At 39.0% G+C, this 17,618-nt stretch overlaps 3 protein-coding genes across 3 annotated transcripts; all 3 read left to right on the top strand.

The window, feature by feature from the left end:
- The first annotated feature begins 4,039 nt into the window (after window positions 1-4,039).
- Window positions 4,040-5,497, top strand: LOC129743532 (uncharacterized). Its single transcript, XM_055735571.1, has one exon. The coding sequence runs from the start codon at window positions 4,040-4,042 to the stop codon at window positions 5,495-5,497; it is 1,458 nt and encodes a 485-aa protein (XP_055591546.1).
- Window positions 5,498-7,388: 1,891 nt separating this feature from the next.
- Window positions 7,389-8,315, top strand: LOC129743533 (uncharacterized). The gene has a single exon (XM_055735572.1). It carries the CDS (start codon window positions 7,389-7,391, stop codon window positions 8,313-8,315), a length of 927 nt encoding a protein of 308 aa, XP_055591547.1.
- Window positions 8,316-8,317: 2 nt separating this feature from the next.
- LOC129743534 (uncharacterized) lies at window positions 8,318-9,304 on the top strand. The gene has a single exon (XM_055735573.1). The coding sequence runs from the start codon at window positions 8,318-8,320 to the stop codon at window positions 9,302-9,304; it is 987 nt and encodes a 328-aa protein (XP_055591548.1).
- Window positions 9,305-17,618: the final 8,314 nt, after the last annotated feature.

Here is a 17,618-nt window from a genome sequence, read left to right on the forward strand (position 1 = left end):
ACAAAATGATATTGTTAATGTTTCAAGCATGAAATAAAACTGCAAAATTATAATTACTGCTATGATGTTTCTTTGTAAATATTTGTGAACAGAAGTCCCTTTTTTTAAAACTTCCTATTTAACCAGGTGTAAAATTGTAAAAAAAAAATATTATTTGTGTTAAATCTAAAGCATTTTTGTTACAGCCAGCTCATAATACTTTATCTCTCTTTATCTGTTGTTCCTCGCACTTGTTTGCGAGCCCAAGTTGATTGGGAATGATTATGAAAAAATATTTTCAAGTATCACGCTTAATTCCTGATAAGAATGCTTTAACACTGACTCATAAATAAACGATAATAATTAATCGGTGGGAGTCCCATGAATAAAGCACTACATGTACCGTTTCTAAATCCCTAAAATCAGACCAAACGTCTTATATTTTCGTTTTCAAATTAGTCATGATTGCATTTGACATTGAATTCTTTGAATTCGAAATTTTCAGAACTACGTACCTGCCGAAAAAACCTTTTTGGTCTTTAATGTCTTTGAATTGGAAATTTCCAAAATTACGTACCTGCCGAACGTCATTTTGGTTTTTTTGGTCTATTTGGATTTTTTGGTCTTTTTGGTCTTTTTGGGCTTTTTGGTGTTTTGGTCTTTTTGGTGTTTTTGGTCTTTTTGGTGTTTTTCGTGTTTTGGGTCATTTTGGTGTTATTAGTCATTTTTATGTTTTTGGTCATTTTTGTGTTTTTGATCATTTTGGACTTTTTGGTGTTTTTGGTCTTTTTGGTGTTTTGGTGTTTTTGATGTTTTTGGTGTTTTTCGTCTTTTTGGTGTTTTTTTTTTTCTTGTCTTTTTTGTCTTTTTGGTGTTTTTGGGCTTTTTGGTCTTTTTGGTCTTTTGGTCTTTTTGGTGTTTTCCGTCTTTTTGGTGTTTTTGGTGTTTTTGAAGTTAATGGTGTTTTTTGTCTTTTTTGTCTTTTTTGTCATTTTGGTCATTTTGATCATTTTGATCATTTTGATCATTTTGGTAATTTTGGTAATTTTGGTAATTTTGGTAATTTTGGTCATTTCGGTCATTTCGGTCATTTCGGTCATTTCGGTCATTTCGGTCATTTCGGTCAATTTGGTCATTTTGGTCATTTTGGTCATTTTGGTCATTTTGGTCATTTTGGTCATTTTGGTCATTTTGATCATTTTGATCATTTTGGTCATTTTGGTCATTTTGGTCATTTTGGTCATTTTGGTCATTTTGGTCATTTTGGTCATTATGGTCATGTTGGTCATTTTGGTCATTTTGGTCATTTTGGTCATTTTGATCATTTTGGTAATTTTGGTAATTTTGGTAATTTTGGTCATTTCGGTCATTTCGGTCATTTCGGTCATTTCGGTCATTTCGGTCATTTCGGTCATTTCGGTCATTTCGGTCATTTCGGTCATTTCGGTCATTTCGGTCATTTCGGTCATTTCGGTCATTTCGGTCATTTCGGTCATTTCGGTCATTTCGGTCATTTCGGTCATTTCGGTCATTTCGGTCATTTCGGTCATTTCGGTCATTTCGGTCATTTCGGTCATTTCGGTCATTTCGGTCATTTCGGTCATTTCGGTCATTTCGGTCATTTCGGTCATTTCGGTCATTTCGGTCATTTCGGTCATTTCGGTCATTTCGGTCATTTCGGTCATTTCGGTCATTTCGGTCATTTCGGTCATTTCGGTCATTTCGGTCATTTTGGTCATTTTGGTCATTTTGGTCATTTTGGTCATTTTGGTCATTTTGGTCATTTTGGTCATTTTGGTCATTTTGGTCATTTTGGTCATTTTGGTCATTTTGTTCATTTTGGTCATTTTGGTCATTTTGGTCATTTTGGTCATTTTGGTCATTTTGGTAATTTTGGTCATTTTGGTCATTTTGATCATTTTGGTCATTTTGGTCATTTTGGTCATTTTGGTCATTTTGGTCATTTTGGTCATTTTGGTCATTTTGGTCATTTTGGTCATTTTGGTCATTTTGGTCATTTTGGTCAGTTTTGTCTTTTTTGTCTTTTTTGTCTTTTTTGTCTTTTTTGTCTTTTTTGTCTTTTTTGTCTTTTTTGTCTATTTTGTCTTTTTTGTCTTTTTTGTCTTTTTTGTCTTTTTTGTCTTTTTTGTCTTTTTTGTCTTTTTTGTCTTTTTTGTCTTTTTTGTCTTTTTTGTCTTTTTTGTCTTTTTTGTCTTTTTGTCTTTTTTGTCTTTTTTGTCTTTTTTGTCTTTTTTGTCTTTTTTGTCTTTTTTGTCTTTTTTGTCTTTTTTGTCTTTTTTGTCTTTTTTGTCTTTTTTGTCTTTTTTGTCTTTTTTGTCTTTTTTGTCTTTTTTGTCTTTTTTGTCTTTTTTGTCTTTTTTGTCTTTTTTGTCTTTTTTGTCTTTTTTGTCTTTTTTGTCTTTTTTGTCTTTTTTGTCTTTTTTGTCTTTTTTGTCTTTTTTGTCTTTTTTGTCTTTTTTGTCTTTTTTGTCTTTTTTGTCTTTTTTGTCTTTTTTGTTTTTTTTGTCTTTTTTGTCTTTTTTGTCTTTTTTGTCTTTTTTGTCTTTTTTGTCTTTTTTGTCTTTTTGTCTTTTTTGTCTTTTTTGTCTTTTTTGTCTTTTTTGTCTTTTTTGTCTTTTTTGTCTTTTTTGTCTTTTTTGACTTTTTTGTCTTTTTTGTCTTTTTTGTCTTTTTTGTCTTTTTTGTCTTTTTTGTCTTTTTTGTCTTTTTTGTCTTTTTTGTCTTTTTTGTCTTTTTTGTCTTTTTTGTCTTTTTTGTCTTTTTTGTCTTTTTTGTCTTTTTTGTCTTTTTTGTCTTTTTGGTCATTTTGGTCATTTTGGTCATTTTGGTCATTTTGGTCATTTTGGTCATTTTGGTCAGTTTTGTCTTTTTTGTCTTTTTTGTCTTTTTTGTCTTTTTTGTCTTTTTTGTCTTTTTTGTCTTTTTTGTCTTTTTTGTCTTTTTTGTCTTTTTTGTAATCAATACTGATGTTATGAAATCGTTTGGTACATCTTTGTACCTGAAAATAATCACATTTTCGTAGATGACGGAAAGAATTAAAGAAACATAAGCTATCAAAGAACGAAAGAACATAAGCCGTAAATATCATGAATTTTTCGAAAAAGATACAACGGCTCACCGACAGGACTTGAACCTGCAATCTCCGCTTCATGATATTTACGGCTTATGTTCTTTCGTTCTTTGATAGCTTATGTTTCTTGAATTCTTTCCGTAATCTACGAAAATGTCTTTTTTGTCTTTTTTGTCTTTTTTGTCTTTGTTCGTTACATCGAAAAAGTTTACCATAGCGCGCCATCTGGTTGTGGATATCACCTCTTCGAGCATTAATTGTACCCCTCGTCCGTCAACGCTCGATCAACGAATCAAGGAGAAACGCAAAAATATTGTAAAACGGGCTGCACTTCCGCCAAAGAGATTATAAAAGGAAGAAGGTGACAGCCCGAATTTCCTCTTTGCTCTCATTGGCCAGCGAGACATCAACAATCATCAGTTGTTTACTTTTGGATCAAGTGTATCATTATAAGTTAAATTGTGTAAGAAAAGTTAGTAATTTAAAGAACATTGAAGTTTTGGATTAATAAATAAGTAGTACTGAAGAGAATAAAGTGAAAATTAATTAAAAATTGGACTTACCTGTGAGTGTGCTACCTAGAAAGAAAGTTTAAAAAGAAATTACTTACCTGGACTCTGGAACGTGTACCTGTGGAAGAAACTATACTTACCTGGGAATCTGGAACGTGATTGAATCTAAAGTGAGTGCATTAATCTACTGCTACCTGCTCTTGCTATCGACATATGGTCCTTCGAGCCGGATGCACGTCGAAACTCCGTGCATTAATCATCTGAACGCCGTCATCCTCACCTGGCAAGAATCACGTGTCTGGAACCGAGCAATTTCTATCATCTGCACGAGTCCTCAAGGCGATCCTGCTGTTATTCTAATTTACAAGGCATAGAATTGCCTTAAAAAGGTAATTACCATTCCAACCCCTTTACTTTTCCACGTTTTGTGCTACCTGGTCGCTTTTTGCAGCCCACGATGTCCAACGATCGTCGTCTTAAAAACCTAAGGACCCGGCACAGGAGTTTGCTGGCATCCTTCTCTAACATCCGGGCATTCGTTGAAACCTACGATGAAGAACAACACGAATGTCAAGTTGCTGGTCGTCTAGAGCACCTGGTGTCGTTGTGGAATGATTTCAACGGAGTGCAAGCGGAGTTAGAAACTCTGGATGAAGCTGAGATCGACAACCATCTGAAGCAACGCATCGAGTTTGAATCTTCATTTTTCGAAGTCAAGGGATTTCTGTTATCGAAAAATAAACATTCTCCGTCGACGCCAGCATCGTCATCCTCTCATTCTGCGCCTCATAGCCCTGCTTGGTCGTCACATGTAAGACTACCCGACGTGAAACTTCCGGTCTTCAGCGGTAGCATCGACAGTTGGCTCAATTTTCATGACTTGTCCGTCTCGCTGGTCCACTCTTCTCACGAACTGTCTAATATACAAAAATTCTATTACCTCCGCTCTTCGCTAAGTGGAGAAGCCTTGAAGCTGATCCAAACAATCAACATCAGCGCAAACAACTACATCGTCGCTTGGACCCTTTTGGTTGAGCACTATCAGAAGCCTGCACGGTTGAAGCAATCGTATGTGGATTCCTTGTTCGAGTTTTCTACTTTGAAGCGTGAATCATCTACGGAACTGCGTTTTCTTGTCGAAAGGTTTGAAGCAAATGTGAAAGTCCTTAAGCAACTGGGGGAGAAAACGCAATTTTGGGACATCCTTTTGATAAGAATGCTTAGCATCAGACTCGACCCGACTACGAGACGTGACTGGGAAGAACACTCATCGACTCTATCGACAGTTACTTTCCACGACCTCACTGAATTCATCCAGCGACGTGCCAGTGTCCTTGAAGCCCTTTCGAAAAACGTAGAACCAGTATCGAACAATGTCATCAAGAAATCTCCTACGCGCTTGATCGCCAGCCATGGAGCAAATCAATCCAATTTCCGAAAGTGTGTAGTTTGTTCCGACCATCATCCGCTATATTTATGCTCGACCTTTTCAAAACTTAGTCTCGAAGAGAAAGAGAGGGAAGTTCGCCAACACCAGCTGTGTCGAAACTGCCTTAGAAAGGGCCACCAGGTTAAGGATTGTTCTTCTACAAGTGCCTGCAGATACTGCCGAAACCGTCACCACTCGCAACTTTGTTCTACTGGTATCTCCAAGACTTTCGACACAACGAAGCAACGACAACCAACTACTTCTTCGAACCCACAGCCGTCAGTGTCACTCCCTGCTGCTTCTATCGAGGCTCCATGTTTCACAACCTCCAAAAACAACCGCAAAACTATCCTCCTGGCAACTGCATTACTCAGCCTCGTCGATGACAACGGAACAGAGCACGTAGCCCGAGCACTTCTCGACTCCGGAAGTGAATCTTGTTTCATCACGCAATCTTTCTCTCAGCTCATCAAGGTCCATCGCTAAAAGCTGAACTGTCCCATCGTCGGAATTGGCCAGTCCACAACGCAAGCTCGCTTCAAAATTCGTTCTTCTATTCGCTCACGTGTGTGCCAGTACTCCACCACATTAGACTTTCTTGTGTTGCCGAAGGTTACTATAGATCTCCCATCAACCGAAATAAATGCATCATCGTTGAAGATTCCACCTGGAATAGAGCTTGCCGATCCGTCCTTCCACAAAACCAGTCGAATCGATATGATTTTAGGAGCAGAAATCTTTTTTGAGCTGTTCGAAACCTCCGGAAGAATCAATCTTGGTGATGGCCAACCAACGCTCATCAATTCTGTCTTCGGTTGGGTGGTCTCGGGTGAGTGCGAACAACTTCCACCAACCCGACCTATTGTGGCAAATCTTGCAACGATCAGTGACCTCAACAATCTCATGGAGCGTTTTTGGTCAATTGAAGACGACAGCTCCTCGCCAAGCTACTCCGTCGAAGAAGCAGCTTGCGAAACTCACTTCCAGCAGAACGTCAGGCGCACTCCAGAAGGCCGATACTGCGTCCGTTTACCCGTCAAGAATAACGTCCTCGATAATCTCAGCGACAATCGCCGAACCGCTCTGCGACGCTTCCACATGCTCGAGAACAAGCTCAACCGCGACGAGGGTCTTAAGCAACAATACGACAGCTTCATGGAGGAGTACGAATCACTGGGCCACATGCAGAAGGTATTCGACTACGAGCAACCACCCACACCTTGCTATCATTTACCCCATCACGCTGTCATCCGTGAAGACAGCACCACGACGAAAGTACGCGTTGTCTTTGACGCATCATGCAAAACTCCCAGTGGCCCTTCCCTAAACAACGCTCTAATGGTCGGACCCATCGTACAGGAAGATCTACGCTCTATTATCATGCGCTCCAGAATCCGGCCGATCATGCTGCTAGCTGACATCAAGCAGATGTACAGACAAATTCTCGTCGACGAAGGTGACACCCCCTTGCAGCGAATAGTATGGCGAACCTCACCCGAGGCACCAATGCAGACCTACGAACTGAAGACGGTGACGTATGGGACAGCGAGCGCTCCCTACTTGGCTACGAGAGTACTGCAACAGCTGGCAGAGGATGAAAATGAGAGGTTCCCCGAGCAGCAAAAGTTCTCAGAAGGGACTTTTACGTCGACGATCTTTTCTCTGGGGCCGATTCTATCCAAGACGCCATCAATCTCCAAAAACAGCTTGACAAGTTACTTCGCAAGGGATGCTTCGAGCTTCGCAAATGGGCTTCCAACGTAGCAGCTGTTCTTAAGGATGTCCCTCCAGAAAACCGGGCGGTCCAATCTTCTGTAGATCTCGACCGAGATCAGTGCCTGAAAACGCTTGGCTTACACTGGGAGCCAGCACCGGATCACCTACGCTACCGAATCAACCTCCCCGAGTCTCCACCGGAACAACCGTTGACCAAACGCATCGCACTTTCACATATTGCTCGCCTTTTCGATCCCCTCGGACTGCTGGGTCCAGTAGTCACTTCCGCCAAGCTTTTTATGCAAGCCCTGTGGGGCTTGAAAAACGACGACGGTAGATGCTGGGACTGGGACCAAGAACTTCCGTCTGCGGCCACATCATTTTGGAAATCGTACCACTCCCAACTTATCCTACTTAACGAACTTCGAATAGAACGTTGCATTTTGCACTCAAATCCAACCTCATGCAACTTCATATCTTCTCCGACGCTTCTGAGCGTGCATACGGCGCATGCGCTTACGTTCGTTCAACCGATTCTTCAGACCTCGTAAAAGTTGCACTTCTAACTGCTCGATCAAAAGTCGCACCCCTGCATCGTCACAGTATCCCACGTCTCGAGCTCTGTGGTGCACTTATTGCCGCCGAACTTTACAAGAAAGTCATGCTATCGCTTCAGCTTCAACCAGAAACATTCTTTTGGGTCGATTCAACGACGGTCCTCCACTGGCTCAAATCTGCTCCATCATCCTGGGTGACCTTCGTAGCGAACCGGGTGTCGAAGATACAACTCGCCACCGAGAATTGCTCCTGGAACCACGTTCCAGGATATGAAAACCCAGCAGACCTTCTATCACGCGGCACGACAGCTGAAACTCTCCTCCAGTCCGACCTGTGGTGGCATGGGCCTGATTGGCTAAAATGCGGCGCAGATAAATGGCCAACTCAACAACACATTAGCCAATACAATTCTGAAGTCCTTCAAGAAGCACGAAAAACACCAATTTCTGTCATCACTGCAACTTCTACGGAGTCCTTCATCAACGATCTCACTGAGCGGTTTTCCTCATTTCGCCGAATGGTCAACACCATTGCTTACTGTAGGCGATTAAAACTCAAGAAAACCGATCGTCCTAGCAGCACAATATTGTCTTGTGAGGAAATCGAAGCATCCGAAAATGCACTCATTTCACTTGTCCAACAGCAGGAGTTCAGCAGCGAATGGTCACAGCTACAACAAGGCAAACCTGTCCCAACAAAGTCCCGACTCAGATGGTTCCATCCGTTTCTGTCTGAATCTCGAGTCATTCGGATTGGGGGCAGGCTCAGTCATGCAACGTTACCCTACAACACCAGACATCAAATCCTGCTACCAGGCACACACCGTTTTTCCAAGCTCCTAGTTCAACATCACCATGCGAAACATCTACACGCTGCACCGCAGCTTCTCATCAGCTTACTTCGAACCCAGTATTGGATAATAGGGGCCAGGGACTTAGCGAAGCGAGTCGTGCATGCCTGCGTGATTTGCTTCAGAGCCCGTCCAAAACAACTAGAGCAGTTCATGGGTGACTACCAGCCAATCGCGTGAACATGGCCCGGCCGTTCGCGATCACCGGTATCGATTATTGGGGACCCATCCAGATCCAACCATCTCATCGTCGTGCTGCTCCTAGGAAAGTCTATGTGGCAGTCTTCGTATGCTTCTGTACGAAAGCTGTCCACATTGAACTTGTCTCTGACCTCACCGCTGCCAAGTTCATACAAGCTTTACAGCGCTTCGTCTCTCGTCGTGGGTTGTGCTCTGAAATCTACAGCGACAACGGTCGCAATTTCGTCGGAGCTGCTAACGAATTACGGCAAATAGTTCGCAGAAAGGAGCACCAAAAAGCGCTGGCGGAGGAATGCACCAACAACGGTATTAGGTGGCACTTTAACCCACCTAAGGCTTCGCACTTTGGTGGTCTATGGGAGGCCGCAATTGCTTCAGCTCAAAAACACTTTCTTCGTGTCATTGGAAATCACACTCTGCCGTATGACGAAATGGAAACTCTCCTAGCGCAAATTGAGAGTTGCTTAAATTCCCGACCGATATCATCATTAAGCGATGATCCATCCGACTTCGATCCTCTGACACCGGGGCACTTTTTAGTTGGTGGTGCCTTGAAAGCAGTCCCTCAATTAGACCTGTCCTCCATTCCCTACAATCGGCTCAACAATTGGCATCGCACGCAGAAGCTCCTACAGGACATTTGGAAGCGCTGGCAACTTGAGTACGTGTCCACTCTCCAGCAACGTTCGAAATGGTACAAGCCGCCCGTCATCATCCAAAAAGGTTGCCTGGCACTTCTCAAGGATGAAAACTCACCACCGATGAGCTGGAAGCTGGCTCGAATCACCGATCTGCATCCCGGACCAGACGGAATTACGAGAGTCGTAACACTTCGCACATCCAACAGCATCTTTACTCGACCGGTGGCAAAAATCTGCTTGCTTCCTATTGAAATCCCATCCGCTGGAACAACTTCTCCGCCAAGCAACAACGCAACTCCTGATTCGCCGATGAAATGCAGCAACTAAGCACGAGCCAACACAACCTACCTGAAATAATGAACATACAAGGCATTTTCTAATATGGAAAAGGTGAGAACCAGTCCAAATTAGCTTAATTTCATCCTCGCAGGTCTACGCTATGTTTGTTTTTATCTTGTTTCAAGCAACATCATCGAGTTATTGACGTTCGACATCAAAACAACCCAATTTCATCGACAAATCCGAGGGATAGACCACTAGCTGAAAAGGTTTCATCGACAATCTGTCAGAAATGAACATTTCTGAAGGGGCCAGCATGTTCGTTACATCGAAAAAGTTTACCATAGCGCGCCATCTGGTTGTGGATATCACCTCTTCGAGCATTAATTGTACCCCTCGTCCGTCAACGCTCGATCAACGAATCAAGGAGAAACGCAAAAATATTGTAAAACGGGCTGCACTTCCGCCAAAGAGATTATAAAAGGAAGAAGGTGACAGCCCGAATTTCCTCTTTGCTCTCATTGGCCAGCGAGACATCAACAATCATCAGTTGTTTACTTTTGGATCAAGTGTATCATTATAAGTTAAATTGTGTAAGAAAAGTTAGTAATTTAAAGAACATTGAAGTTTTGGATTAATAAATAAGTAGTACTGAAGAGAATAAAGTGAAAATTAATTAAAAATTGGACTTACCTGTGAGTGTGCTACCTAGAAAGAAAGTTTAAAAAGAAATTACTTACCTGGACTCTGGAACGTGTACCTGTGGAAGAAACTATACTTACCTGGGAATCTGGAACGTGATTGAATCTAAAGTGAGTGCATTAATCTACTGCTACCTGCTCTTGCTATCGACAGTCTTTTTTGTCTTTTTTGTCTTTTTTGTCTTTTTTGTCTATTTTGTCTATTTTGTCTATTTTGTCTTTTTTGTCTTTTTAGTCTTTTTTGTCTTTTTAGTCTTTTTAGTCTTTTTAGTCTTTTTAGTCTTTTTAGTCTTTTTAGTCTTTTTAGTCTTTTTTGTCTTTTTTGTCTTTTTTGTCTTTTTTGTCTTTTTTGTCTTTTTTGTCTTTTTTGTCTTTTTTGTCTTTTTTGTCTTTTTTGTCTTTTTTGTCTTTTTGTCTTTTTTGTCTTTTTTGTCTTTTTTGTCTTTTTTGTCTTTTTTGTCTTTTTTGTCTTTTTTGTCTTTTTTGTCTTTTTTGTCTTTTTTGTCTTTTTTGTCTTTTTTGTCTTTTTTGTCTTTTTTGTCTTTTTTGTCTTTTTTGTCTTTTTTGTCTTTTTTGTCTTTTTTGTCTTTTTTGTCTTTTTTGTCTTTTTTGTCTTTTTTGTCTTTTTTGTCTTTTTTGTCTTTTTTGTCTTTTTTGTCTTTTTTGTCTTTTTTGTCTTTTTTGTCTTTTTTGTCTTTTTTTATTTTTTGTGTCTTATTTTTCTTATTCATTTATTTTTATTTTTTGTGGCTTATTTTTCTTATTCACCTTTTTTGTTTGTTTTTTGTCTTTTTGTCTTATTTGTCTTTTTGTCTTATTCGTCGAGCCTAAAACTATTAGGTATAAGAAAAAAAAAACATTTCTGATCATGTTAAAATCGAATCCTGCCAAAATCGAAGAGTTCTGTACTAAACCTACATGAAAACTACGAAGATGGCTTGAATAAAACATGATTTAAGCAGAAATAGAATTTTGAATTCAACATATAAATTTTTAGGTTTTAACCTTTTACATACCTAAAAAAATCTCCAAAACTTGATTTTAGCTCGAGATTAGAACTCTTCTTTATTTCGTTTGTTAAACAAACAAGAATTTACATATCGCAAAACCGCATGCAAATCCTAACGAAATGAGTCATTCTATAAAAACAACGCCTCACGTCATTTTTAAAGGACTGACTGACTTGTTATCACTTTTATATGTATGATAATCCCATGACTCCCAACACAAAACCACCACCAAATGAACGGACTGACTGCCTTGTTGATTCCTCCTTCAACTCAAACGTTTTGTGTTTATACAAGAGCAAGGAAGGAAGAAAAAAAAACGATGACCGAACAACAACGATGACTCATCGTCACTTCGAAAATGTTGAATGCTTCAAAAAAATTGAGAAGACGCGTTCGGTATTATTTTTTTTTTTTTGGTTTCGCGATAATCCGAATATTTTCAAGATTGGGTTTTTTTTTAAGTTCGGAAAATACCAAAAATATTTCCAAATAATGTGGTCTGTGATTCAAAATATTTTCACAAACAAATGATTCATGATTTTTTATTAGAGGAAGGTAGGTAATTTACTTGCATAATAAAGAAGTCTTACAAGCAACAACGTCAAGGAGTTTTATCTCACGGGTCGCACAAGTAAAAGACCGAGACAGTCTTGACTTAAGTTACGCCAAGCTTGAAGTATTTGCATGCTCGATATTAGCAAAAAAAAAAAAATGACCGTTGATGGCGTGCGCGTGGGGCAGAAAACGGTTGGCTAATTTAAAATTGTTAAGCGCTCAGCAAATTGTACAAATACACACTTACATGACTCTGACTGTGCCTAATACAAATGACTTTGCTAGTCTGTGGACTCAGCGATACGATCGTGTTCTAAACGAACAATATGTTTTCAAAGTCTAGAAGTCGAACGGGTACGGATCTTTAACGGAACAGGAAAAGATCCTACAGACGATCCGCACGGAAGATCAGAGTGAGGTTTATTAGCGGCTTAGCTGATGTGATGTTTTTTTTTTTTCATTGCAGAATGACGTGATCTTTATGGAACGCAGCAGTAGTTAGTAGATTACAGAAAAAGTTTTTGTTGTATGAACAAAAATAAATAACTGTGCTGCTCCTGTTTACGAGACTGAAAAAAGTAAACAGTTAATTATTTTCTAGCATCAGCCCCAACTATCTCCTATATTTATCAACAAATTGTCTCCGAAAAGCCGCCTGTTTGGAAACAACGACAGCTGGCGCCCACTTGTGTGTTCCATGACCGTGTCCTTCGAAACGTTCGTATGCAAAGTTCATAGCCATGCAGCAAATGTTCCCTCATCGCATCGGTTTCCTCATCTAGCACTCAGAACGCTTGAACGCAGAAAAACAAGATTGTTATTGTTTTGGGTCAGCCTAAACATCGAGGGGCAAATTGTTCCCTCAAATCCCTGACCTAAGAATGGAAACGGGCGAAATGACAAACGTTTATCGGAATTTTTTTTTCTTGAATAGTTGTAGCTGTTGCTTCCACAAAGATGATAATGCAAACTAGCACCTTTCAACGGTGTATGTCCTTTCGTCGATGCTACTTAGGTCAGGTATGTGCGCTGGAGACATCACACGCAGCGCAGCAACTGAACAGAAATTAACAAAAACAAGAACTCCACCGACAGGCGGTTCCTAATAAAGGCACGTGTTTGCAGTATAGGCTAGGCGACACATGTACATTAGGGTGGCAGCCAAATGGGTCATGTCGAATTTTGCAACTGACCTGTTCAATATTTCAACTCAATTGGATTTGAATTCGGGGTGCCTCAACGAGCTTTAAGTTTCGGTTTTTTGACCCTCGAAAATCACCAAAGGGGGGACTAAAGGAAATTTGGAAAATCGAAATTTTAATTTTTATGCCAACCGACTTAAAAATGCATGAAACGTCGAAATCAGGGAATAACTCGAAGAAAAAAAATTTATCCAAAAATTTACTTTCTGGGATTTCTAGTTTTCGAAAAAAGAAAGTCCCGGAAAGTCGATTTTTGGTAAAACATCTTTTTTTTCGAGATAGCACCAGATCTCGACATTTCATGCATTTCTAAGTCATTTACCTACCTACCTAAGGGTCCGGCGCCGATTGACCGACGCATAGGGCTGAGATAAAAGATCTCCACTGCTGGCGATCCGGAGCCAGCGTCTTCACTTGCTGCCAGCCAAGGTTCTCGTCAACTGTGCGGATTTCAGCGGCTAGACTTCGCCGCCACGAGCTTTTGGGCCTGCCTCTTCTTCGATGCCCATCTGGATTCCAGTCAAGCGCCTCTCTGCAAATCTCGTTTTCATCTCTTCGCAGCGTGTGCCCAATCCTAAGTCATTTGACATGAAAATCAAAATTTCGATTTTTCGGATTTTCTTTGGTCCTCCCTTACCGAATTTTTTTAAATTTTAAAGTCGATATTTGACCATTTTATTTCAAGATAACACCAGATTTTTCCGATTTTCTTTGATCCCTTCTTTGGTGATTTTTTATGGTCACAAACCCAAACTTCGAGGCAGGTTTGAATGAAATGAAATTTTGCACAGGTCAGATTTTTGGGCCAATCTACAAAAGATCGGTTTAAAATCGATCAAGAAATTTCTCCCGTACATCCATTGTCACCCTAATGTACATATACTTTAGGTACAGAGATAGGAATCTAACTATCTTGTTCATCAATGCTGGCCATCTCACTCACGTCACCTGACCTAATCGACGAATGGATTGGGAACAAGTTTTATTTTGGAGCTTCCGTTTAGGTTTTGATTTGGGGTCATTTTTGAATTTCGAACAGTTACGTTCTTCAACAAAGCGAAAAATTTCAGCGAAAAATTTCTTTTTAAAAATTTATAAACTAACATAAAACCCGTTAGCAGGCTTGGTTTCACAGAGGAAAGAAAAATGATGTTGATTCTGCAGAACAAAATATTCAATTTCCCATACCAACCTAAAAGTTAAAATTTACTCATGCAAACGTTACTTAAAAATTCTGCAAAAATAATAAATGAGTTTTGTACGAAACAGAGAGTTTCAGCTCTCATGGTTTGAGAAATTCAAAAATGACCCCAAATTAACTCAGTCTTAGATTTTTAACAATAGAGAATGTGAGTGTTGCCATTGTTCGTGAAGTAGCAGTTATTTAGTCATGGTGATGATTCCTCGGCCTTCGAGGGTCCGGTTTTTTTTTTTTTTTTTTGTCTCTCTTTTGGCTCAGACCTATCGATCCAGAAATGCCAAGTCTTGTGGATTTTGACTGAGTTCGCGTATATTTTTTTTTATAATTTAAAACGACCGTTTACTCTCATTGTGTGGGGTTAGAGGTATGTTTTACCAGTTTATATGAGGTGAAAAGATATTTATTTTAAATTGACTTGGTAATGTATATAATGTATCTTTAAATATTCTTTCCTGTACTCCTTAAGTAATCAGACAAGGTTTCATACTCGGTAATGTTGTTACTATTTAGTATTTCGATCAGATCTTTATTACTGTTTAGGATATTGTAGTTAGCTCTTAGTTGGTTGTAAATTGTACAATTGTATAAGATGTGTTCAATATTTTCCACCGTTTTACAGGTCTCACATAAGTCCGTACTAACTAGTTTCCACTTAGCTAATCTTTCTTTTGTTGCTGTGTGTCCTGATTTTATTCTGTTAGTAATATTGTGTCTAAAGTTTTTAATTCAAATTGGTCAAACCATGGTTTTAGTGTTACTGTTTTTGTGTGTTTAAAGAAAAATGTGCCCTCCCAAGTAACCATAAGCATTAAGCCATAACCCTTAATTAGCATTAAATCAACGTTTCTAATGCAACTTAGCATTATATCAACATTCATAATGCTTTTTAGTTTCAAATATGCATTATTAATGCATAGAAGCAATAACAAAAATTAACACTAATGATAGCACTATATGCACATATAGAGCTACTATATAAAGTTAACAAGCATTAAGACTGTAGCACTAGAACTTCCTGTTAATGCTTATATAAAGCTTTTATAAAGCGTAGAAACGTCAAACCCGCGAATGTAAACAAGAATGATGTTTTTCATTTGCTGCGTGTGAGTAAGAAAGACAACAAACGAAAACAATCAGAGCGGGCAGTTGCAGTTGTCTTCTCCCAAAATTTTCCAATACATTTCCAAGCCATCTCATGCATACATTGTCTATGAAGTTGTGTGACCCGAACAGTACTTGAAGTACGGGTTTTTTCACCTACGTTATCAGCATCAAGAGTGGTCGAAATGGTAAAGGCGCAAGGAAAGATAAAGGCTGCTGAGGGATCCTCGGTTCGAGACTCATCAAAGTTAATTCATAATTCAATTATAATTACTTCTCATTTCATAGAACACTTAGCAAGCATAATCCTTCATTCAGCAGGTTGATTGATGTTGTAGATAATGATTTTATTTTTTTAAATTTTTGTTCATTTTCCTATTTTGAATTTCCGTTTCACATCAATCATGATCAAACAATTAAAAGATGTTCTAAGTATGCATTATTAATGCTTTTATACGGCTGGCGAAAAATGACGTTTTGATGGTGCTCTAATTCAGCATTTGTAATGCTTATTAAATGCTATGTTGTGATAGCATTTATTCAGCCCGCTATTTCGCCTTTTTAGCATTAAATCTGCATTATATACGCATATAGTGCAAAACAAGCATTAATTCAGAGTTATATATGGGAATATAGTGTTGATTAAGGGCTATGTTTTAGTGCTTATGGTTACTTGGGCTTTTCCTGTGATATGTTATTATAAATTGTTTGCCATTCGTTTAAGATATTTTGTTTGAGATTTATTAAGAGATCGTCTTTAGTTAAGTGAAAATGTTCTATTGTATTACGCGTAGTTCCCATTTTAGCTGCATGATCTGCTCTTTCGTTACCGATGTGGCCAGAGTGGCCTGGTATCCACTGAATTGTTAAGCTTCTGATATTGCTGTTTTTGGTAATGTATTTTATGTTTGTCGCTATGTGATTGTTTGTTTCGGTTCTTTTAAGCAAAGTGCATGCACTTTGCGAATCTGTTAAGATTACAGCATCTTGGATGCCTTTTTTATTTATATATTCGATGGCCTGTTGTATAGCTATCAGCTCGGTGTTCATAATCGTAAATTCCGGCTTTAATCTTCCACTATAGGAGATTTTCTCTTGTGGATCATAATATCCGTATCCTACTTTTTCATTGATAAGTGATCCATCTGTGTAAATTTTATATAAGTTTTTGTATCGATTGTTAGCTAGTTCATTTATGATTGTTTTTTGTTGTTCTTTCGATGTTTCTTTTTTATTTACATTTGATAACTTGTCGTTAATTTTAATTTTGCTACAACAAAGTTCTTCCATCTGGTGACCCAGTTGTGTGAAGAGATAGTTATGTTCAGATGCTGTTTTTTCTAAGTATGACATATGTTTGGTTTTGAAGTTAGTTGACATGATTTCTGATAGATTTTCTATTATTGGACTATTCTGGTAATACAATGTTTTTGTTAATTCCTTTAACGTCAGCCATTCTGCTCTCAAGATTAACGGTATTTCACCCGATTGTGCGAGCACCACTTGATTGGGTGTTGATTTTAAATGTCTCATCGACAGTCTTAAGGCCAGTAAAAAAGGTGGTTCAATTTTTTGGAAAGTCGTTCTGAGGGTCCGGTTTCTAACGGTAAGAATTGCAACTGTTTGAACTCGAAGAATAGTGCACTACTCTGCTAGAAGCAACTCAAAGGGCGATTACCCTATTTGCGTTTGCGATCCCAACTTACAGTCGTTCGTGTTCATCGGAATATGCCAAAGCCAGTAAGTCATCCCCATATGATGTACTCTCGCGCCCTCCTCTCGATTACCAGTCACGGTCAAGCGCAGTGAAGGCCATTCCGGGGTACATCACTTTCTGCCGGTGATACGGTCTGTAGCAAGCCTGTCGCCGATTCCCAGGCCTCAATTGAAGGCAAGGGAAGTTAAAAAAATATAAATAAAAACAAACGCTCTCATGACATCACCATCACCCGGCTACAGCCTCCCAGGCAGGAATGATGCTACTGCTGCGGCCGGCGATGTGATTCTCCTTGACGTTTTAACGATTGCGGACGAGGGAATAATATTAAATAGAATCCTTACAAAACTAAAGAATGAACTTTCGGAAGACGCTTTAACTATTGGAAACAATCTAACTTCCGAATACCAATATTCGACAAAACTTTAAATTTTTTACTTTTCTGAAAAGAAATTTGAAGCGTATTTTTTTCTGAAACGTTCATAATTTCTGTCATTATGAATTCATATAATGCATGCATATTACTTGTGAGCGCTTATAGCCGATACGTGCATCCTGTTTGCATTATGCAGTCTGCGATGTGTCTGGGACTGTTTGAGTTGAAGGACAAATTTCCGATTGAGCATAGTTCTAGAAAGGGGATTTTGAGCTATCTTGAATTGTGAATGATAATTTGTCCTGCGATTCTCGACAACGTAATACATTCGTCTTTTGAAAATACAGTGCTGGTGTTAGATATCTGGCGGCAACACCAGATTTCGACGTTTTAACACAAACATTAAAATTTCGATTTTTCCAATATCCCTTGGTCCCCCCTAAGGTGATTCATGGCGGTCAAAAACCGAAACTTTAATCTGCAAATTGTATATGGTCGG

This window comes from Uranotaenia lowii, chromosome 2, assembly GCF_029784155.1.
Source record: "Uranotaenia lowii strain MFRU-FL chromosome 2, ASM2978415v1, whole genome shotgun sequence".
Classification (NCBI taxonomy): Eukaryota; Metazoa; Arthropoda; class Insecta; order Diptera; family Culicidae; genus Uranotaenia; species Uranotaenia lowii.